The 23,455-nt window shown below is 42.9% G+C and overlaps 1 protein-coding gene and 1 long non-coding RNA gene across 4 annotated transcripts in view; one reads left to right on the top strand and one right to left on the bottom strand.

Annotated features, from left to right (window-relative positions):
• The window catches only part of LOC114643693 (collagen alpha-1(V) chain-like), a 519,467-nt gene that overhangs the window by 419,280 nt on the left and 76,732 nt on the right, over positions 1–23,455 (top strand). For all 3 annotated transcript variants that reach the window (XM_051931584.1, XM_051931585.1, XM_051931583.1), the window contains 4 exons: positions 2,306–2,395; positions 11,969–12,022; positions 18,786–18,893; positions 22,798–22,905. In XM_051931584.1, coding sequence (XP_051787544.1) covers positions 2,306–2,395; positions 11,969–12,022; positions 18,786–18,893; positions 22,798–22,905 — 360 coding nt within the window. The remainder of the gene's footprint in view (positions 1–2,305; positions 2,396–11,968; positions 12,023–18,785; positions 18,894–22,797; positions 22,906–23,455) is intronic.
• The window catches only part of LOC127529105 (uncharacterized), a 152,724-nt gene that overhangs the window by 89,043 nt on the left and 40,226 nt on the right, over positions 1–23,455 (bottom strand). The gene's annotated exons all lie outside the window — the stretch shown is intronic.

The raw sequence follows: 23,455 nt of genomic DNA, 5'->3' as shown, positions 1-23,455 counted from the left end.
GATAGATTAAAGAGTGATAACAATGCAGGTAATAACAGACAATAACTTTGTATAATGTTAACGTTTACCCCTCTGGGTGGAATTGAAGAGTCACATAGTGTGATGGAGGACTGATCTCCTCAGTCTGTCAGTGGAGCAGGACGGTGACAGCAGTCTGTCACTGAAGCTGCTCCTCTGTCTGGAGATGATCCTGTTCAGTGGCTCCAGTGGATTCTCCATGATTGACAGGAGTCTGCTCAGCGCCCGTCGCTCTGCCACGGATGTCAAACTGTCCAGCTCCATGCCTACAATAGAGCCTACCTTCCTCACCAGTTTGTCCAGGCGTGAGGCGTCTTTCTTCTTTATGCCCCAGCACACCACTGCGTAGGAGAGGGCGCTTGCCACAACCGTCTGATAGAACATCTGCAGCATCTTATTGCAGATGTTGAAGGACGCCAGCCTTCTAAGGAAGTATAGTTGTAAAAGCACTGAGTAGATTTTTAAATTTTCTTTTATCAAAAGGGCCCTCACAACCCCACGTCCACCAAATACACAATAAACAATACAATAAATACAATAATTCTCTCCTCCCAGCAGCTCCGTCACACTCCCTCCCAACTCCGGCTCTGTCTCTCGCTGGCTCTCCACTTGTTATTTTTATAGTCCTTGACCCTCAAGTGCTTCTGTCCTTCCATCCATGTGATTTATCAGCACTTCCGGGTCAGATGGAGAGTTATATTTTTCTTCAGCCCGGAAGTTCTCCTGTCCTTCCGTCCCCATGACTTGGGAGTACTTCCGGGCTAAATGGGAAACAAAAATCCCCGTGTCTCCCTGCAGCGGCACCCACGGTACCCAGCAGGGCTACGAAGCCGAACTCCATCTCCCATAGTGCCTTGCGGGAACCTGGGGCACCGCTAAGCTACAGGGAAGTCGCCATCTAGCTTCCTAGGTGTGTCAGCTGGTTTGAGCTGCTGGCCGTCCATCACAGTCTATAAAATGAAAAAATAAAATTAGGTGGCAGTAACCTGGAGGGCAGACAAGTTTTTTGTAATTAAAGCACAGTCCTCGCAAGCCCATCTACTGCTAATTCCCCAGGACGTGCGCCATACAGAATGTGTTCACAATTTCTAATCAAGTGTAAGTTCTTGTGTTTCAAAACAACGGTCAGAGAGTTTACCGCTGCTTTTTGTAGTGGAGGATTCAGAGGTCCTCGCGTTTCAGTACTCGGAAATAAAAAAAGAGTGATGGAGAGAATGGTAAAAGAATCTGGTGATCTAATTAATGAAGGAAAATGACAGCAGTGTGTAACAAAAGGCGCTATATGGGTGCCGACCCGACACAGATAGACACGGGAGGAACACTTATAAAAGAAATAAACTTTTATTTTCTTCGTCTGTGGGCTATGTCTTCCCCATACCCACAGACACAACACAGTCCCACACTAAGCACAAACTCAAACTCAAACTTCTTTGTCTCCTCCACTCCTCTCCGGCAAGCTTGTAGTCCCTCGCCTCCCGACTCTGGCTTCCGGAGTAGTGCCTGCTGGTCCCTTATATATGTCACCCAGAAGAACTGCCCACACGGGCTCAAGGACAGTAGCAGCACATCCTGGTAGCACCCCCACATCCCAACAGGGCTGTAATGAACTCCAATTCCCATGAAGCCCCAGGAGTCCGAGGTATCTTTGCCATCTAGCGTTCCGGTGGGAGGTGATGCTCTGTCCACACTTGCTGCCCCGGTCCTTCCAAGGCAGAGGTGTCCCGGCCATCCATGACAAGTAATTTAATTTGTAAATATATTCCGTTATAAGTGTAATTCCATTAACAGTAAGAGGGCACGCTGGTCTCAAAGTTTGTGATCCCCCAGGATCAGACCACCAGCTACTGTATGCCAGTCAATGTACTCCGATGGATTAGCACTTCCTCAAATGGCATTTTTTATTTCCTATCATTTTTTTTTATATCTAAAATTGCATTTATTAGGTCATCGCGTAGGCTGTATACGCCATCTGTTGGAATGAACTGGCAATGCATTTTATGAGTACATGTGACTAATGCCTTGAAGTGAGCGTGTAGAGAATGGCGTCCCTGAGTGAGCGTGTTGCGAGGGTTGTTGTAGCTCTGCTCCTAAATTTGTTGAATTCATTTCATTCCTGTGATACTTCTGCTGTTTGATTTCGATTGGACTTTCAATGTTCTACTGCAAAAAAAGTCGTGTGCAAATTGGTGAAACTGGGGGCAAAAAAATGTTTATTTATTGTTGCATGAAATGTGCATGACAAGAAGAAATTTATTTTGAGTTTTGTAATACTGTGTTATCATTCTAGGGAGACCCTGGGCCTTCTGGTCCAACCGGAAAAGATGGCCCACCTGGTCTAAGAGGGTTCCCTGGTGACCGAGGCCTCCCCGGCACACAAGTAAGTAGAGACTGTGCAGTGCTTTTAATATTCATGTTCATTCTTCTGCTCTTTTCAAACATTTACTCCATCAAAGTGTCAGGCGTGGACCTGCACACCACACCACACCACATTTATCTTCTGTGTGCCTGACAGACATTTGAAGTTGTTTGCTCCTCACATGTTTTGAAGCCGCCACCCAGCTGTGTACATTTATTTTGGTGCACTTGAATAATTTTTAGTTATTTCTTTTTCTTTTCATCCTATCCTTGATTATGTCATTTAGTGCTGATAAATACAAACTAATTTTAAGATAGTAATAATAATTGCATAATATATATGATGTCTGCCAAGTAGCGTGTATTAATTAAAAGTAAAAGTTAACACAAAGTGAAATTAACAAATTGATTCCATAACTTGCCACTATTCCACAGAGTCAAAGAGTACATACAATTACTAATTAAATAATAAAAGTAATAATGACAAAATATTACATTAATATACAGTAATATTCTAGTACAAATTAATACAAAATTAAAATTACAAAATGATTCCATAGTGTGCCAATATTCCAAATGTACTGGGTGCATTCATAACAAATACATATTACATAATAATAATAATAATGACCAAATAATTGTACTATATTCTTGCTACATAAAGTGCATTTATAAAAAAAAAGCATAAATTAATGAAAAATTGTAATAATTAAATGATGTCAAACTATTGTCACTACACAGGGTTCATTCATACAAATACAAACATAAAAATAATAATTGCATAATTTCCCAATGTTCCATTTTTCTTCTATAGTGTGCTAGGGTCTGTATCGAAGGAGTGACACTTCGTAGGAGTGACATAACAAAGGAGTGACATAAATGCCATATTATTGGAGTGACAAGTTATGATTGAAATTTTATTTCATCCATCCATCCATCCTCTTCCGCTTATCTGAGGTCGGGTCGCGGGGGCAGCAGCTTGAGCAGAGATGCCCAGACTTCCCTCTCCCCGTGTGCCACTTCTTCTAGCTCTTCTGGGGGAATCCCGAGGCGTTCCCAGACCAGCTGAGAGACATAGTCCCTCCAGCGTATCCTCATTGATTTTATTTCAATGATTTGTTATCTTGCTTCAACAGAGAGCAGGAACACAACTGAAAGTACGCTCGCCAAAAAAATCGTGGTTGGTTGGATGGTTGTCATTCCTTTGAAATTTAGATCTGAGGTTTCACTCCTTTGTTATGTCACTCCTATGACATGTCACTCCTTTGAATAGGACCGGTGTGCTAATATTCCTATGACACATTCACTTAAGAAATAATATAATTTCAGACAAAATAATTTCATAATATGCTAGGATTCCTAGTGCATGCATAACAAATGCAAATTAATAAAAAAATGAGAAAATTAACAAATTGATCCCATAATTTGCCAATTTTCCCAGTACTCATGGTACATACATATGTATTATAATAATAATAATTGCATAATTTTCCGTTTTTCTTTTATAGTGTGCTAATATTCCTATGACACATTCTCTTAAGAAATAACAATATAATTTAAGACAAAATAATTTCAGAATATGCCAGAATTCAAAGTGCATGCATAAGAAATGCAAATTAATAAAAAATAAGAATATTAATAAATTGATATATATAATTTCCCAATTTTCCATTTTTCTTCTATAGTGTGCTAATATTCCTATGACACATTCTCTTAAGAAATAATATAATTTAAGACAAAATAATTTCATAATATGCCAGTATTCCTAGTGCATACATAACAAATGCAAATTAATAAAAAAAAATGAGAATATTAACAAATTGATCCCATAATTTGCCACTTTTCCCAGTACTTATGGTACATATATATGTATTATAATAATAATAATTGCATAATTTCCCAATTTTCACTTTTTCTTCTATAGTGTGCTAATATTCCTATGACGCATTCACTTAAGAAATAATATAATTTCAGACAAAATAATTTCATAAAATGCCAGGATTCCTAGTGCATGCATAACAAATGCAAATTAATAAAAACAATGAGAATATTAACAAATTGATCCCCTAATTTGCCAATTTTCCCAGTACTCATGGTACATATATATGTATTATAATAATAATAATTGCATAATTTGCCCATTTTCCATTTTTTTCTCTAGTGTGCTAATATTCCTATGACACATTCTCTTAAGAAATAATGTAATTTAAGACAAAATAATTTCATAATACGCCAGTATTCCTAGCGCATGCATAGCAAATGCAAATTAATAAAAAAAAAAAACAGATTATTAACAAATTGATCCCATAATTTGCCAATTTTCCCAGTGCTTATGTTACATATATATGTATTATAATAATAATAATTTCCTAATATGCCAATGTTCTTGCTACAGAAGGTACATTCACAGTATATACAAAAATCAAATATAAAATGATTCCAGAGTGTGCCAGTATTCCCAGTGCATTCATAATGAAAGCAAATTTAAAAAAAAACATAATAATAATGACAGAATACTTACATATCATTCCAATATTCACAAGGTGCTTTCAAAATTAATACAAATTAATAAAAACAATAATAATAGTCAAAATTACTCTCTGGTACGACAGTATTCCTAATGCAGAGGGTGCATTCATAACAAATACAAATTAATAATAATTATAATAATTTCATAATATGCAGCATTGTTGCTACATAAGGTGCAATTACATTCAAGTTGGGAGCATGTGCTGAAGTTAATAAAAAATTATAATACTAACAAAATGATTCCATAGTATGTTAACATTCCTCTTACACATTTTCTTAACAAATTCAAATTAATTAAGTAAGAATAATGACGTAATAAATGCATAATATGCCAGTATTCTCAGTATCCAGGGTGCATTCATAACAAATTCTAATTAATAAAAACATATAACATAATCATTTCATAACGTTCCAGTATTCCTTGTACACAGGGTACATTTATAACAAAGTCAAACTAATTAAAAAATAAGGACCAAATCATCCCTACTAAACAAACACAAATGAATTAATGAATAATAATTTTTTAAACAGTCCCCTGTCATCTGTTACGGCACTATGGCGGCCATGTGGCACGAGTCCCCGAGGGTGATCCGGCTCATTGTTGAGTGGCTGGACCAGGCCAAGGGGGTGCCCACGTAACATTTCCGGGGGAGGGGCTGGACCGCCTGGGGGGGGTTGCCAGCCAGCTGTTTGATGGTGTGGCGGGTGCAGCAGTGTGCCGTACCTGTGCATGCGCCCTGACCTGACCTGACCCCTAATTCACCACACAGGGTGCTGATTGCTGTGTGGTTTTGTCCTAAGCTCCGCCCCCCTCTGCATTTGCCCACACCCCAGTCACATGACTGCTCTGCAGTTGGTGTCGTCTAACAGCAGGTGTAAGCTGCACATCCACGTAATTTCAAGGGCACTTTGAACATAAGGATAATTTAATGTTCTGCATTTATCCAAAGGTCCTCCATATGTGTTTGTGCGAGTGTCTGCTGCTGAGCAACAATTAAAGGGAATGAAGAGATCTAGAAAAAGTTCTTAAAGGTGTGATGTCTCTTATTCAGCTAAAATCTGTCACACTTCATTTTTCAGTTTTCTTTACACAGTCAGAGTTGGGGATATGAAAGAATAGAGCCATTAAAAAAAAGACCACACGTATGCCCCCTTGCCAGCACATGTTGTTATATAAACGGCGTGTGGCTCGAGGACACTTCTTAGCACAACACCTACAGGAAAAGGACCCAATTTTCCCCCAGTTGTGTGAACTTCTAATTGGCTTAAACCACAGCATCTGTACGCCACACTTGGCTTGTTTATCGACTCACACCTCCTATTTTTGTAAGGGCTTTGCTGTGAGAGTCGACCTTCATTTAAATGAGAACACGAAAATCTGATCACCGCCAGTCTCATGAAATCTGTGTGAGTCGCTAAACAAAAAAAAAATAATGAGGCTCCTCAGGTAAAGCAAACAGAAGGAGAAACTGCAAAGGGACGCCGCACCTTCCTTGAAATGACATTTTTTTTCCCATTGATTGAGAGATTTCTTTTGTTCATTTGGAAAGAAGTAATTCTTGGTATTCCACATAATCAGATCTCATCCCACTCCCATCTGTCTAATTTGAGTTGAATCACTTTTACGAATTCCCATCCTGCTCTTTAGGCCCGAACCACACGACGAGACTCGGCAGCACGACGTCAAGATGGGAGAGCTTGTCAAATTTAATGTCGCCGGTTGCTGAGTCTCATTGCCTCTGATGGTTGCAGCAACTGCAGGAGGGACTAATTACACACAATTCCCTCAAGACTTCATCACGGTACCTCGGTACCTGCACTGCAAAGTGTGTGTTAGTCAGGAGTAAGTAAAGCTCGTAAGAAAAGCCAGACAGTAACAAGAGAATAGCAATAGCCAGAAAGTCAGAAAATGCAAATCACGCTCAATGAGTCTCTAAAGCACGGGTGTCAGACTCCGGTCCTGAAGAGCCGCAGTGGCTGCAGGTTTTCATTCTAACCATCTTCTTAATAAGTGAGCCATCTTTGCTGCCGATTAACTTGTTTTGCCTTCGTTTTAATTCACTTTGACTCAGACCCCCTTAGTTGTCTCTTTTCGTTAATTAGCAGGCCAAACAATAACGAGACACAAAACGAGCCGCCACATGAGCAGCTCACCTGTGCTCATCACCCAATATCTGAAAATAAAGCAAGGTGGTGGTCTCAGTAAGGTTGATCTCTCAGGTCACCCAAACCTTTGGATGGTGGTCTTAGAAATGTCAGCTGTGGCAGAAGGAGAGCAGCAACAAGCCATGGAATTAAATAACGAGTTTAATTAACAACAAGGATCAGCTTCTCATTAAGAGATCGGTTGGAATGAAATTAGTTGGAGTTTGGAATCCCAGTTTAGCTGGTCATCTGTTGGCTTGATTCACGTCTCATTTCTGTTTGGCTGTCATTTAATGAAGAAAGGAAGACAATCTGCTTCCTCAGTGCTTTAAGAGCTTAATCGAAAATGTTATTGATTAGATCCTGACAGGTTTTGAAAATGTTCTGCACAGAACCTCAGAGCACACAATTTCCAAGTATATACAGTTAGGTCCATAAATATTTGGACAGAGACAACTGTTTTCTAATTTTGGTTCTGTACATCACCACAATGAATTTGAAATGAAACAACTCCGATGCAGTTGAAGTGCAGACTTTCAGCTTTAATTCAGTGGGGGTGAACAAAACGATTGCATAAAAATGTGAGGCAACTAAAGCATTTTGTGAACACAATCCCTTCATTTCAGGGGCTCAAAAGTTATTGGACAAAAGAAATAACTGGAAATCAAATGTTCATTTCTAATACTTGGTTGAAAACCCTTTGCTGGCAATGACAGCCTGAAGTCTTGAACTCCTGGACGTCACCAGATGTTGGGTTTCCTCCTTTTTAATGCTCTGCCAGGCCTTTACTTTCAGTTGTTGTTTGTTTGTGGGCCTTTCTGTCTGAAGTTTAGTCTTCAACAAGTGAAATGCCTGCTCAGTTGGGTGAAGATCAGGTGACTGTCTTGGCCATTCAAGAAGTTTCCACTTCTTTGCTTTAATAAACTCCTGGGTTGCTTTGGCTGTATGTTTTGGGTCATTGTCCATCTGTATCATGAATCAATGTGACTGCTGTATTTAGCTGGATTTGAGCAGACAGTATGTCTCTGAACACCTCAGAATTCATTCGGCTGCTTCTGTCCTGTGTCACATCATCACTAAACACTAGTGTCCCAGTGCCACTGGCAGCCATCACACTGCTTCCCTCCACCGTGTTTTACAGATGATGTGCTATGCTTTGGATAATGAGCTGTTCCACGCCTTCTCCATACTTTTTTCTTGCCATCATTCTGGTAGAGGTTGATCTTGGTTTCATCTGTCCAAAGAATGTTTTTTCCAGAACTGTGCTGGCTTTTTTAGATGTTCTTTAGCAAAGTCCAATCTAGCCTTTCTATTCTTGAGGCTTATGAGTGGCTTGCACCTTGCAGTGCACCCTCTGTATTTACTTTCATGCAGTCTTCTCTTTATGGTAGACTTGGATATCGATACGCCCGCCTACCCCCTGGAGAGTGTTGTTCACTTGGTTGGCTGTTGTGAAGGGGTTTCTCTTCACCATGGAAATGATTCTGTGATCATCCACCACTGCTGTCTTCTGTGGACATCCAGGTCTTTTTGCATTGCTCAGTTCACCAGTGCTTGCTTTCTTTCTCAGGATGGACCAAACTGTAGATTTTTCCACTCATAATATTGTAGTAATTTCGCAGGTGGGTTTTTTCTGATGGCTTCTTTCACCTGCATGGAGAGCTCCTTTGATCGCATGTTGTCTGTTCACAGCAAAATCTTCCACATGCAAGCACCACACCTCAAATCAACTCCAGGCCTTTTATCTGCTTAATTGATAAGGACATAATGATGGACTTGACCACACCTGCCCATGAAATAGCCTTTGAGTCAATTGTCCAATTACTTTTGAGCCCCTGAAATGAAGGGATTGTGTTCACAAAATGCTTTAGTTGCCTCACATTTTTTATGCAATCGTTTTGTTCACCCCCACTGAATTAAAGCTGAAAGTCTGCACTTCAACTGCATCTGAGTTGTTTCGTTTCAAATTCATTGTGGTAATGTACAGAACTGAAATGAGAAAAAAGTTGTCTCTGTCCAAATATTTATGGACCTAACTGTATGTATGCAGCCCGGAGCCTCCACACTGGAGTTCAGAGTAGGCTGAGTTGACTCCAATGAGCAGTCCTAGACATGTTGAGTTGACTCCAATGGGCACCAGTAGAGTCTAGCTGCAGCCCTCCAGATCTCTGCCCAGTTACACTATGGTTACAATTAGGGCCAAGTACTGTCCTGTAAGTTAACTGCACCTACTTGGAGCTCCAGGGTGGAGGCTTTAGTTGCGGAGATACCAGACTCACAAATTCACACATAATGCCTAGTGCCTCAAGTAGTTAGATCAGTTCAGTTCCAGATTGCATTCAAACCTCGTACCTGGGTTTGCTTGGTTCTGCACCAAGACCACTCTTTCTAAAGAGCCCCAATATGGTTGTTTTGGTCTGTACTAGCGGGTGATTGGCATGTTCATATTTACCTAACCAAATCACACTTTCAGGGAAAGTTTGAAAAAAATTGGTCCAAACGAGTTAGGTATGAAAATGGCTTTAATTAATGGGCCCTAATAGCTCCTTATATCTTGAAATATTACTCTAGGTCTTAGAAAAAACAGAAAAATCAACAGTTTTGGAAATGTCTGCTGTGGCTGAAGGAGAGCAGCAACAAGCCATGGGATTAAATAACAAGTTTAGTTAACAATATGGATCAGCTTCTCATTAAGAGATCGGTTGGAATGAAATTAGTTGGAGTTTGAAATCCCAGTTTAGCTGGTCATCTGTTGGCTCGTTTCACACAGTGCAGGATTTACGTATAAGCTACGCAAGCTATAGCTTAGGGCCCCTGCCTTCTTGGGGGCCCCCAAAACAAATTGTCCAAGTGAGCAATTGTCATATATACTTAAATATACTACAGCATTATTTGTCCCAATCAGGCCCGGCCTTAGGCATAGGTGAAGTGGGCGACCGCCTAGGGCCCCGGATCGACTCCTTGGTCTAATTTTCACGCATTTCACAGAGCTTCCAGGGGGGCTCCGCCCCCCCTCAGGGGGCCCCTGGACCCCCCTTTCGCCTAGGGCCCCATAATACCTAAGACCGGCCCTGGTTTCACATCTCATTTCTGTTTGGCTGTCATTTAATGAAGAAAAGAATCAATTCAGGGCCCTTAATCCTTAAAAACCGGACTATTAAAATGAATGGAAAAGAAGTGAATTAGCAGTGAAAACTGGTCACTGATTAAGAAAAGGGTTAGAATGAAAACCTGCTGCAATGGCGACCCTCCAGGCCCAGAGTTTGACACCCCTGCAGTTTTAAGGACCTCGAGCCTTTAAGTAGGCAAAGGGGGTGGTCCATCAGCAAGTTCTACCCAATAAACACAAGAGATATAGCAGCTCTGTGGTGGGCTGGCCCCGGGGTTTGTTTCCTGCTTTGCGCCCTTGTGTTGGCTGGGATTGGCTCCAGGCAGACCCCCGTGACCCGTGTTAGGATATAGCAGCTTGGAAACATAAATGGAGACCCTGACTAAAGCAGAACAACATGTCAATGCCTCAGAGCTGACCCTCAGGCCTGGGGGGCGGTCCCACAGGTGTCATATCAGGAGACCCCGCCCCCTATCCTGGTCTCAAAAACTGAAGACAAGGAATAAAGTAATGTATGATTAACACAAGAAAATAATACAGGAGCAATAAAGTAGTACTAATTAAATTAATTTTACAATAACATATTCAAAAGATGAAATAAGAACCAAAGAGAACTGAGCCAAAGATGGCTATAGCATAACACACATGTAATGTGCACTCGTCCACGAAGGATCCCAGTCAGTCATTACCCAACCTGATATATCCTAACACAGCGTCACGGGGGTCTGCTGAAGCCCAATCCCAGCCAACACAGGACGCAAGGTGGGGACAAATCCCAGGCAGGGCACACACACACACCCACACCAGGGACAATTTAGGATCGCCAATGCACCTAACCTGCATGCCTTTGGACTGTGGGAGGAAACCCACACAGACACGGGGAGAACATGCAAACTCCACAACAGGGAGGACCTGAAAAGCGAACCCACCTTACTGCGAGGCAGCAGCGCTACCCACTGCGCCACCGTGCCGCCCAAAGTTGAGGAAGTCCATCCATCCATCCATTTTTCAACCCACTGAATCTGAACATAGGGTTACGGGGGTCTGCTGGAGCCAATCCCAGCCAACACATGGCGCAAGGCAAGAACCAATCCCGGGCAGGGCGCAAACCCACCGCAGGGCACACACACCAAGCACACACTAGGGACAATTTAGGATCACCAATGCACCTAACCTGCATGTCTTTGGACTGTGGGAGGAAACCCACGCAGACACGGGGAGAACATGCAAACGTCATGCAGGGAGGACCCGAGAAGCGAATCCACCTTATTGCGAGGCAGCAGCACTACCCACTGCGCCACCGTGCTACCCTTCCACGCCGGATATTACGGATAAATTATAAAGACCGGAATTTGCTAGAACATCTGAAAGCTCTTCGCACTCGGTAGGACAGGGCTGTGCGGTTGCATCGGGACGTTCTTCATTGGCATTACCCCAGGTGACTTACTGTATGTTTGGGAGTCGCCTGCCATCCTGTGCTTTTTGTATAGCGCCTGTCACTCAAACATCTGCAATAAAAACACACATTCAAACAGCAGTCATGTCATCTACAGGGGGAAAGACAAAAGTCTTCCAAGTGAGTTCCAGATTTCCTCCGTCACCTGCTGCCCTCTGCCTTCCCACCACACCTCTCTTACCCAACGATGAAGTTGCGACGTGTTTCTACAGACTCCTGTTCAAATGCCTCTTGTTTCGTTTAGAGATGGATGATTTAAAGACGCTTTTGTATTCCTGACAGCTCGAAAGGCGTTGTGTAAACGAATAAGCAGATTTGATTGTAATTGTGTTCTTTCGATGTCTTTTTTGCCGTAGGGAGCAGCTGGATTGAAAGGCAATGAGGGACCCAGTGGACCACCAGGCCCAGCTGTAAGTAGAAACTTCTTCATGGATGTCTGGGTGTAGAAACTCAGTGGTGTAAGCAGACTGCATGTGTATTTGTGACCGTACATTAGATATTATGGAAAAATGAGGGGGATTGGTGGGAGGTGGGGTGGTGGGGGTTCCTATCTTGGGCATCTTCTGTTGGCAATACACACCTTCACACTGTGTTCTTCTAAATTGTCTCCAGAGCCACCAAGATTTACTGTTCTTGCCATTGGTATTTCTAAGCACTTTGACGTTGGGGGGGTGGGGAAGTGCTACTTAAATCAAATTTATAATTCTTAGTAATGGATGACAATAATGGTGTCTACATGTGTGTCCTGAAATTGGACCATTGCACTACAGGGAGGCTACACTGGAAAAAGTGAATCGTCAAGTTTGGCACATGCCACACACCCATCTACAGCATAACCTGCCATTTCAGAATCTCCAAATGTGGAATAGGGAGGAGAAGCTGGAAGTTCTGGAAGAAACATTCCTTCAAACATGGAGAAAATGAACACACTCCACATAGAGAGTGACTTCATCATCACCGGTTTATCTTCATCATCACCGGGCCAGTCTGTTCCCTCCACTTTCCGCAGTCCTAAGCATCCTTTGGAGTTGAGAAACGTCTCTTGCCACTCACCTCCTCTTTCAGTCATATCATCTTTGATCTCCATCTGGGCCTCATCTCCTCCACCTCTTCATTTAGACACCAACATTTATTTCTATTGCACACTTTCATATAAATCATGGAGCTCAAAGTGCTTTACATGATGAAGAAAGAGACAGAAAAAACATAAACAATGAAATCTGCAGGGGTCCCGAGGCCATGAGACCACCCAGCCCCCTCTAGGCATTCTACCTAACATCAATGACCTCACAATCAGTCCTCATGGTATTCAGGGTTCACATGGAAGAACTTGATGATGATGATGATGGTCATGTGGACTTCTGGCCTTTAATCCATCAATGGAGGGATATCACGGTGCTTTGATCAGGTGGTGGTGGCGCAGATCACAAATCACAGAAAACCGGTACAAGAACACAAGAGAAAGTAGGGGTGAGTACGGATTATGGAGCCACCAGGAATGATAATGATAATTCAATGAATATATTAAAATGAAGCTATGAGTAAGCCATCTTAAAATAATGAGTTTTTAGCCATGCTCCACCATATCAGCCTGGCAATTTTCAATCAGTCAGCTATTACAGATTTCAGGTGCATAACAGAAGAAGGCCGCCTCACCACTTCTTTGAAGAGCATCACCTTTGCCTCTGAAGCTCATCTGAAGTCCTGGTAGGTCTCTGCTAGTGCTGTCATCAACCCCTGGTCTGCACAGATGACAGTGACATTGCGTGCATCTGGTCTCTTGACTGTCCAAGCCTGGCATGGTGATGTCTATGATTTTTGGCCTTCTGCAAGGAGCTCTATACAAGAGACAAACAGGACAAGGAAGAGAGGGCAGCCTTGTCTAATACTTGATAGGATGGAGAAGGGGTCAGTTTGGCAGCCGTTTATCAGCATCATGCTGGAGATGTTGCGGTAAATCAAACTACTGTACGAACAGAAGATCTCAGCCATTCCAAACCCTCGCAGTGCCCCGATTATGAACCCATCAGACCCACCAGCACAAGCTTTCTCTTGGTCCATGCTGACCAAGGCCATGGTGGTAGGTCGGACCTTCACGTAGTGTACTGAGATCCTGGTCATGGCCAGGCTGTTGGCATTCCTGTGTACGCATGGCCCCGATTATGAACCCATCGGATCCACCAGCACAAGCTTTCTCTTGGTCCATGCTGACCAAGGCTGTGGTGGTAGATCAAACTTTCACGTAGTGTACTGAGATCCTGGTCAGGGCCAGGCTGTTGGCATTCCTGTGTACGCAGGGCTCCAATTATGAACCCATCGGACCCACCAGCACAAGCTTTGTCTTGGTCCATGCTGATCAAGGCCCTGGTGGTAGGTCAGACCTTCTCATAGCGTACTGCTGTTGGCAATCCTGTGTACATAGGGCCCCGATTATGAACCCATCGGACCCACCAGCACAAGCTTTCTCTTGGTCCATGCTGACCAAGGCCGTGGTGGTAGGTCAGACCTTCACGTAGTGTACTGAGATCCTGGTCAGGGCCAGGCTGTTGGCAATCCTGTGTACGTAGGGCCCCGATTATGAACCCATTGGACCCACCAGCACACGCTTTCTCTTGGTCCATGCTGACCAAGGCCGTGGTGGTAGGTCAGACCTTCACGTAGTGTACTGAGATCCTGGTCAGGGCCAGGCTGTTGGCAATCCTGTGTACACAGGGCCTCGATTATGAACCCATCGGACCCACCAGCACAAGCTTTCTCTTGGTCCATGCTGACCAAGGCCATGGTGGTAGGTCAGACCTTCACGTAGTGTACTGAGATCCTGGTCAGGGCCAGGCTGTTGGCAATCCTGTGTACGCGAATGCCACAGGTCTGGGCTGGGTGGATGACCTGTAAGATGGCGTTCTTTACTGTGATGAGAACCTTGAAGTCCATGTTCAGGAGGGTGATGGGCTGCTAGTTTTTGAGGTTGCATCTCCTCCCCTTTTTGTTTATACAAGATTGTGATCATTCTGTCCCTCAACTATGGTGACCCTCAGTGGCCATCTCCTGGTACAGGCCAATGAGATCTTGTAGTGTAACTTGGAGTTTGTCTGGGGTCCTAACTCACATTGCTGGCTCTGTGGAGGTTGGACCCACATTTTGCTTCCATGGCAGACTAACACTGAGGTGAATCCTCACCCCTCACTTCTTTACGGAATTCTCATTTTCTTCCGTTTTCCCCTTTGCCCGGGTTGTTTCCCTATGAGTACCTGCACTGACTGAGGGGCAGACGACCACAACAGTATCAGTAGCATTTGCTCATCACCCCAATGGGACATCACCCTGAGAATGATGAGCTGGGTGGGGGGGGGGGGTGCGCTGGAGCCAGCAGTGGAAGTCACTTGCCTAAAGGTCTCCATCCTCGTTAGAAGAGGCTTTCATTAATACACAGACAACAGCAGTCTGACTTGAAGAAGCAGATATGATAAAGTGGGAGAAGACACCTCCATCCATTACCTGCTCCCGTTTTTCCTGTGGATTTGGATGGCAGGCAGGCACATGAAGCCTACTTTACAATTATAATTATAACATATATTATTCAAATTATAATTAGAACTCCGTCCACATTAATATCCGTGAATCTTCTCGGCTAATGAGTGCTGAATTATGGAGAGCTCTGCACCTCTCATGAGGTCCAGGCGTCTTCAGGGTGTGAATTTTTGCTCAGCTCTTTTAGATTTTTATCCATCCATCCATCCATTTTCCAACCCACAGAATCCAAACACAGGGTCACCGGGGGTCTGCTGGAGCCAATCCCAGTCAACATAGGGCACAAGGCAGGAACCAATCCCGGGCAGGGTGCCACACAAACACACCCACACACCAAGCACACACTAGGGCCAATTTAGAATCGCCAGTCCACCTAACCTGCATGTCTTTGGACTGTGGGAGGAAACCCGCGCAGACACGGGGAGAACATGCAAACTCCACGCAGGGAGGACCTGGGAAGTGAACCACAGGTCTCCTTACTGTGAGGCAGCAGTGCTACCACTGTGCCACCATGCCGCCTTAGACTTTTATGTTTAGGTTTAAAATATGGAGACATGTTGGTATATTGGGGGGCTGCTTATCAGCATTATAGGTCCCCGGGCAAACCTACCTACACAACCAGTCAGCAAGTCACGACATACTTTGATTAGCATGGGGCACCCCTGGGCAGCGTGCCCATGCATTAAGATGGCCCTGCCGCAGCTTCCATCCAGATATGGAGTCCCAAGTTCAGTTACTTACTGTCTGTGTGGAGTTGGGAAGTTCTCACCATATTGCCTTCTGAGACAAGGATTCATGTCCTGACTTTGCTTTTGTTTGGACTTTGTACCTTCTGCCATTGTCATCTACTGAGACCCGGGTTTGAAGCCATGCCTATGCATTTTAGCACATGCCCCACCTTGGCCCAACTACCTGGGCTCAAATCTTTGCTTAGTCAGTCTCTGTTTTGGCTTTGTATATTCTGTAGTTCAAATCCATGCCCAAATGTTTGAGCCCATGCCAAACACCAACCACCACCATTATGTCAGGTCCCAACCCTTGGATTCACATTCAGCCTTAGTGTCTGTTGGGATGTTATATATCTCCTGAGACCCGGGTTCAAATCCATGCCCAAATGTTTTAGCGCATACCAACCACTACCATTATGTCAGGTCCCAACCCTTGAATTCATGTTCAGGCTTAGTGTCTGTTGGGATGTTATTTATCTCCTGAGACCCGGGTTCAAATCCATGCCCAAATGTTTTAGCACATGCCAAACAACACCCACTACGAGTTCTCCATTTAGATTTTGTTCATTCTGCTGTTGACATCTGCCGAGACCTGGGTTTAAATCCATGCCCATGCGTTTTAGCACCTGCCTTTCCCAACACCAGGCCAGCCCCCCTTACGACTTGGGCTCAAGATTAGACCTAGTCAGTGTGACTGTTTGGACCTTGTACATTCTGCTGTTGTCATTTCCTGAGACCTGGGTTCAAATCCATGCCCAAACATTTTAGCACATGCCAAAGCCATATCAGATCCTGGGAGCTGCCTAGCCAGTGTCTGTTTAGAAGTTGTACATTATCATGTTGTCATCTCCTGAGACGCGGGTGCACATTCAACCTAAACAACAGTTGGTGTGGCGTTTGCATTTTCTTCTCATGTCAGCTCCTGAGATACGGATTCATATCCATGCCCAAATGTTCTCCATACTAGGACCAGGGTTCAAGTCCTTGCAGCCTGTAGCTTTCATTTTCTGCTTTTGTGAATTTCTAGGATCTGGGTTCTAGTCCCCGTTCCAGACATTGAATGTGCACGTTCTTCCCATGCTAGCCCCTGGGACATGGGTTCAAGTCCAGGTCTAGTCTGGGTGTCTGTTTGGAATGTGTATGGTCTTCTGATGACATACAGTACGTTGTGTGTGAAGTTAGCAAGAAAACAAAAACACCATCCATGGGTCAATTCCAAGGACCTGAGTTCAAGTACAGTTCTAGTCACCATCTTTGGGGGTATTTGAATGTCCTCCCCTGTCAGCTTCTCAAACCTGGGTTCAGCATGAGGCCCCCAGTCACTGTCTGTGTAGAGTCAGCTCCTGAGACCCGGTTGCAAATCCATGCCCATATGACTCGGGTTCAAGTCCAAGCCCTGTGACAGCTCATCACTTATATTTTCTCCTCTTGTTAGCTCCTGGAACCCAAGTCCTAATCCAGGGTCTGGTCGCTGCCTGTGGACAGTGTGTGCATGCACTCACCTGTGAGTTCCTTGGACTTCATGCCAAAGTAGTGTCTGTGTAGAGTCAGTCTGCCTGTTCTTTCCTGTCAGGCCCTTTGACCAGGGTTCAAGTCCAGGTCAAAGCCATCTTTTGTGTGGAGATCTTCTCAAAGCTGGGTTTAAGCCAGGTCCATGTCTGTATACAATTGGCATGTTCTCCCTTGACTGTTTTCCCAGTCCTGGGTTCAAGTTCAATATGAGTCATTCTATGTGTGGAGTTTGCACATCGTGTCCATGGTCCACTGTCTATGGTCCAGGTATTGCAGTGTTCCTAAGGCCTGTAGTTTACATGTTCTCCCCCTTACAGCTCCAGGGACTTGGATTAAAGGCTAAACTCACTAAGTCTTATGTGGAGATTGAATGTTCTCCTCAGTCCTAGGTTCAAGTCCAGGTCCAGTCCCTCTTTGTGAGGAGTTTGCACATCATCTGCATGGTCAAGTGGCCACTGTCCTGGTATTGTAGGTTCCTTCCACCCAGCAGGTTGGTTCCTCCTCTATTGGCTTATGTGTAGTTTGGATGTTCTCCTCAGTCCTAGGTTCAAATCCAGGTCCAGTCCCTCTTTGTGAGGAGTTTGCACATCATCTTCATGGTCAAGTGGCCACTGTCCTGGTATTGCAGGTTCCTTCCATTCAGCAGGTTGGTTCCTCCTCTATTGGCTTGTGTGTAGTTTGGATGTTCTCCTCAGTCCTGGGTTCAAGTCCAGGTCCAGTCACTCTTTATGAGGAGTTTGCACATCATCTGCACGGTCAAGTGGCTACTGTCCTGGTATTGCAGGTTCCTTCCACCCAACAGGTTGGTTCCTCCTCTATTGGCTTGTGTGTAGTTTGGATGTTCTCCTCAGTCCTGGGTTCAAGTCCAGGTCCAGTCACTCTTTATGAGGAGTTTGCACATCATCTGCATGGTCAAGTGGCCACTGTCCAGGTATTGCAGGTTCCTTTCGCCCAGCAGGTTGGTTCCTCCTCCATTGGCTACACTGGCTCCTGCCTTTCTCCTCACTGCCCTCGGGTTCAGTAAAAGTGTTATTGGATGTACTTTAACTAATGCAGAGAAGGTGGTGCAGTGGTGATCTACACACCGTGGTGAGATTTCAGTTCCTTCATGTGAACTCCAGACACACATTAATGACTGAGCCACTAACAAACCTCACCTCTCGAAGCACTGACTGGTGTTCCATCTTAGTTGACACCACCTTGCTGTTAAAATATGGTGTGTCTCTTGGGATCCTAATTGGACAAAATTTATTCATCGAAAAGATATCTACAGAGAACAACATGGAGACCTTGAGAGTAGACGCTGTGCGTCACCCAAAGTGACTAAGAAGGGACATCAACTTTGATTGACAAGAAAAGAAGAGCCACTAATTAGTTTAACTGTCATTTTACTTTTTATTTCTAGGGTTCACCTGGCGAGAGGGGAGCTGCAGGTCCCGCCGGTCCCATCGGTCTCCCTGGCAGACCTGGACCCCAAGGCCCACCAGGCCCAGCTGGAGAGAAAGGTGCTCCGGTAAGTGCTGCATGTTTTATATCAGGGCAACCATTTGTGTTGATGTGGTAGACTTTTAAAAATGCTTATAATCGGTTGCTGCCAAAGTAATAATGTGCTGTGTGCCTGAGCATTTAGTGCAGATGGCTGCATGGCATAGCTTCTTCTCAGATTTATTGGGATATAATTTACAGATTTTGTTTTTCAGTCATAGCTGAAATTCTTACATTGTGAGTAAAGACCCTCCTGATTTCACACTTTTGACAGAGGCCACATGACCAGTTAAATCTGGCAGCACTTTATGAGGCGCACATAAACAGCCGCCCCTGTCTGCATGCCAGGCCATTAGGGCACTTCTTAATCATCCTTAAAAAAAACAAGTGGGAACATCCGGAACCTCAGGCAGACTCATGTGAATGCCATGTCTCAAATTTGCTATATAGCACTCCTGTGAATGTAACTGCAGGAAAATACTGGCAAACACAGCAGAAGGGCAAAACATTCATAAAAAAAATCAAATATACATATATATATATATATATATATATATATATATATATATATATATATATATATATATATATATATATATATATACAGTATATGTACAGTTCTCAGTGACCTGTAAGGGGGGCATTATAGCCAACCGTGGTCTTGGGCGTCCTTGGAGGGTTTTACCAATTAAACAGGAAGAGAAGGTTTATTATAACAAACAAATACACAACAGTAGATACACAAGGACTTGCTATAGTCTATAATGTAAGAAATAATAATTAAAATGCAATATGATATGATAGATAGATAGATAGATAGATAGATATATAGTTAGATAGATAGATAGATATGAAAGGCACTATATGATAGATAGATAGCACTATATAATGATAGATAGATAGGTAGATAGATAGTAGATAGATAGATAGATATGAAAGGCACTATATGATAGAATAGATAGATAGATAGATAGATAGATAGATAGATATATAGATAGATAGATAGATAGATAGAATAGATAGATTTGAAAGGCACTATATGATAGATAGATAGACTAGATAGATAGATAGATTTGAAAAGGCACTATATAATACTAGATAGATAGATAGGTTTGAAAGGCACTATATAATAATAGATAGATAGATAGACAGACAGACATGAAAGGCACCATATGATTGATATAGATAGATAGATAGATAGGTAGATAGATAGAAAGATAGATAGATAGATAGATAGATATGAAAGGCACTATATAAGATAGATAGATAGATAGATAGTTAGATAGATAGGTTTGAAAGGCACTATATAACAGGCACTATATGATAGATAGATAGATAGATAGATAGATAGATAGATAGATAGATAGATAGATAGATATGAAAGGCACTATATGATAGGTAGATAGATAGGTTTGAAAGGCACTATATAATAATAGATAGATAGATAGGTTTGAAAGGCACTATATAATAGATAGATAGATTTGAAAGGCACTATATGATAGATAGATAGATAGATAGATAGATAGATAGATAGATAGATTTGAAAGGCACTATATAATAATAGATAGATAGATAGGTAGGTTTGAAAGGCACTATATAATAATAGATAGATAGATAGACAGACATGAAAGGCACTATATAATGATAGATAGATATGAAAGGCACTATATGATAGATAGATAGGTTTGAAAGGCACTATATAATAGATAGATAGATAGATTTGAAAGGCACTATATAATAGATAGATAGATAGATAGATAGATAGATAGATAGATATGAAAAACTAGATAGATAGATAGATAGATAGATAGATAGATAGGTTTGAAAGGCACTATATAATAGATAGATAGATAGACAGAAATCTATATGATAGATAGATAGATAGATATGAAAGGCTCTATATGATAGATAGATAGATTAGTAGATAGATAGATAGATAGGTTTGAAAGGCACTATATAATAATAGATAGATAGATAGATTTGAAAGGCACTATATAATAATAGATAGATAGATAGATAGGTTTGAAAGGCACTATATAATAATAGATAGATAGATAGATAGGTTTGAAAGGCACTATATAATGATAGATAGATATATACAATTTATTTACATGTTATTTTACTGCAGTTAAAGTATTTATTGTTAATATTTAATTATATTAATTAAAAAAGTAACAAATGTTACCTAAACATGTCATTTAATAATAAGTAACACTAGAGTATCTGAAGATTTCATGCTGTGGTAGTACTGGATCGTGATGGCTGTATCTTGACGTCTCATGCCTCTCGTATTCTTTATATGCAATACTCTTTTTAAGGGAAAGATTTGAAAGGGACCAAAATGGACAAGCACTTTTAGGTCACTAATTCTTAGGGTCATGTAAAAGAGAAGGCTATTGACGTCTGGTGACACTTGGTGAAGGCCCACTTCCATTCAGAGAGCAATGAGATCAGGGACACCCTGTCAGCTCTCTGGGGTGTAAAAACCTAAGGAGATCGTCTGGTAATGTGACTGAAACTCATGTGAATTGAGATTTGCTTCTTTTGCCTTGTACTGACTCATATTTGCATTTGATAAAACCGCCCTGTGCTGGCAGGATATGATGCGCTGGATGGCCATTATACCCACATGCACACACTGTAACCAGTAGGGGGCCCAGACCCCCAGTAATACCCAACACAATCATGGGTTCAAATATTGGATGTTTAGTCCACCAAGCCCTTTATGCAAATAAGCACAGCCATTAATCAGCCAAAGCCATGAAACTCTTTCTTCACTTTCCGCCTCCAGTTGAGTGCCCCAGTATATTTAATAAGGCACAGACAGAGGGCACATGAAGGATTGGCATTTCACCTTGGTAAAACCCTGTTTAATGAACACACATGCTGTACAACAGTCTCAGTGCTGGTTTAAATGGCTTGGATTCAGCTACTGAGAAGGAGCCCCGTCTCTCTCAAGTGCTGGTCCCAGTATGAATAGAGTCTTCCTGCAGCCAGCCAGTATCCAGAGACGGCAGGACTTTCTGGTCCAGAAGGGAAGTGAGGTCAGACGTCTTCTTCTCAATCCGGGGTGGAACTGCTCCCCTTACCCGAGCTTTGAGTGTGTCCCCAGAGCTTGCGTGTGTGACAGTATATGTGAGATTTGTCACGTTGTCGTATTGTTTGCCTGTGGCCTCATGTATGCAGTACACAATATGCAGTATATTTATATATATATTTATTCAGTATACGTACATCTCCTGTCTGCATGATGCACACTCCGAGCCACCAGAGGCTAAATAAAGCCAATGTTTCTGCCATCACATTTGCTTCATACACATGTTGGGAATTTCTCTCCAGGTGACAACTTTGAATAATGTAACTCCAAACTGACGTCGTATTAACATTAAATAAACATTTGGCATACCAAGTGAATTCCTTCCTGTCGGATTTCATAACTCACTCTGCCTCATTCAGACAAGCTTGTTTTGAAGACGCGAACCTTTAGCTGGAAGAGAAGAAGCGACTGAGACGGTGAACACTTTACATCTCGTGGTGACAGGCTGGTGCCGAACAGATGCTGTAAAGTGTATTGGGTTTTAACACCACAGGTTACAGTGCCAACATATGCTGCCCACAGTGGGCACGGGAATTTCACAGAGCAGCAAACACTAGCAGGCCACACGTGACATGGGTCATCTTGTCGGGCATTACTCAAATACCACAGCTGTAGTGAAAGCAGACAGGTGGAAAGAGAGACGTTACAAAAACTGAAATGTGCTGCGCGTGTGGCGCATGAATGAATCACATCATCACTAATTAGCACTGAAGGTATTACAGCAGTGACGACAGCTGGAAAGTCTGTGTCATAGACGTCAGGGCCGCTCGTTTAATTTAAGTTCACACACACACACCAAAACTCCAAAAAACATTGACATATGTTTGTGTTTCAGGGTGAGAAAGGCCCACAAGGTCCTGCTGGACGAGATGGAATCCAAGGACCAGTAGGCCTCCCTGGGCCAGCTGGACCTCCAGGACCTCCTGGTGAAGATGGAGACAAGGTAAGGCATTGTTTCCAGGTGTGTTCTCACTTTTCAGTCTTCTCATTTACACCAAAGATAAAAACCAAAGAGGTTTATAAAAGAGTGGAGGCAGCATCAGAATCTTCATGCAGTCCATTTTTGTCTTGAAGAAAGAAACGGCAGAGGCAGACTGAGACTGCACTTTGATATTGTGGAAGGAATATAAATTAGCAAAAGTACATCAATAATTCCTGGATGGCAACCTTCTTTGATCTTTTTATTTGAGTTGGCTGTTCAACTTCACCCTCAATGTTAGCAAAACTAAGGAGATGATTGTGGATTTCCAGAGCACAGTCCCGTCTACATCGGAGGTGATGCTGTGGAGCAGGTCAGCAGCTTTAGGTTCCTCGGAGTCACCCTCACTGATGACCTTAAATGGTCAAGTCACACTGTGGCAGTAGTCAAGAAAGCCCAACAATGCCTCTACTTCCTCAGGAGACTGAGTAAGGCCCGGATGTTCCCCACAACCCTGTGCAGATTCTACAGGTGGACAGTGGAATCCATCCTGGTACAGCAACTGCTCAGAGCT

Source organism: Erpetoichthys calabaricus, chromosome 9, assembly GCF_900747795.2.
Source record: "Erpetoichthys calabaricus chromosome 9, fErpCal1.3, whole genome shotgun sequence".
Classification (NCBI taxonomy): Eukaryota; Metazoa; Chordata; class Cladistia; order Polypteriformes; family Polypteridae; genus Erpetoichthys; species Erpetoichthys calabaricus.
This window is presented reverse-complemented; position numbering and strand designations above follow the sequence as displayed.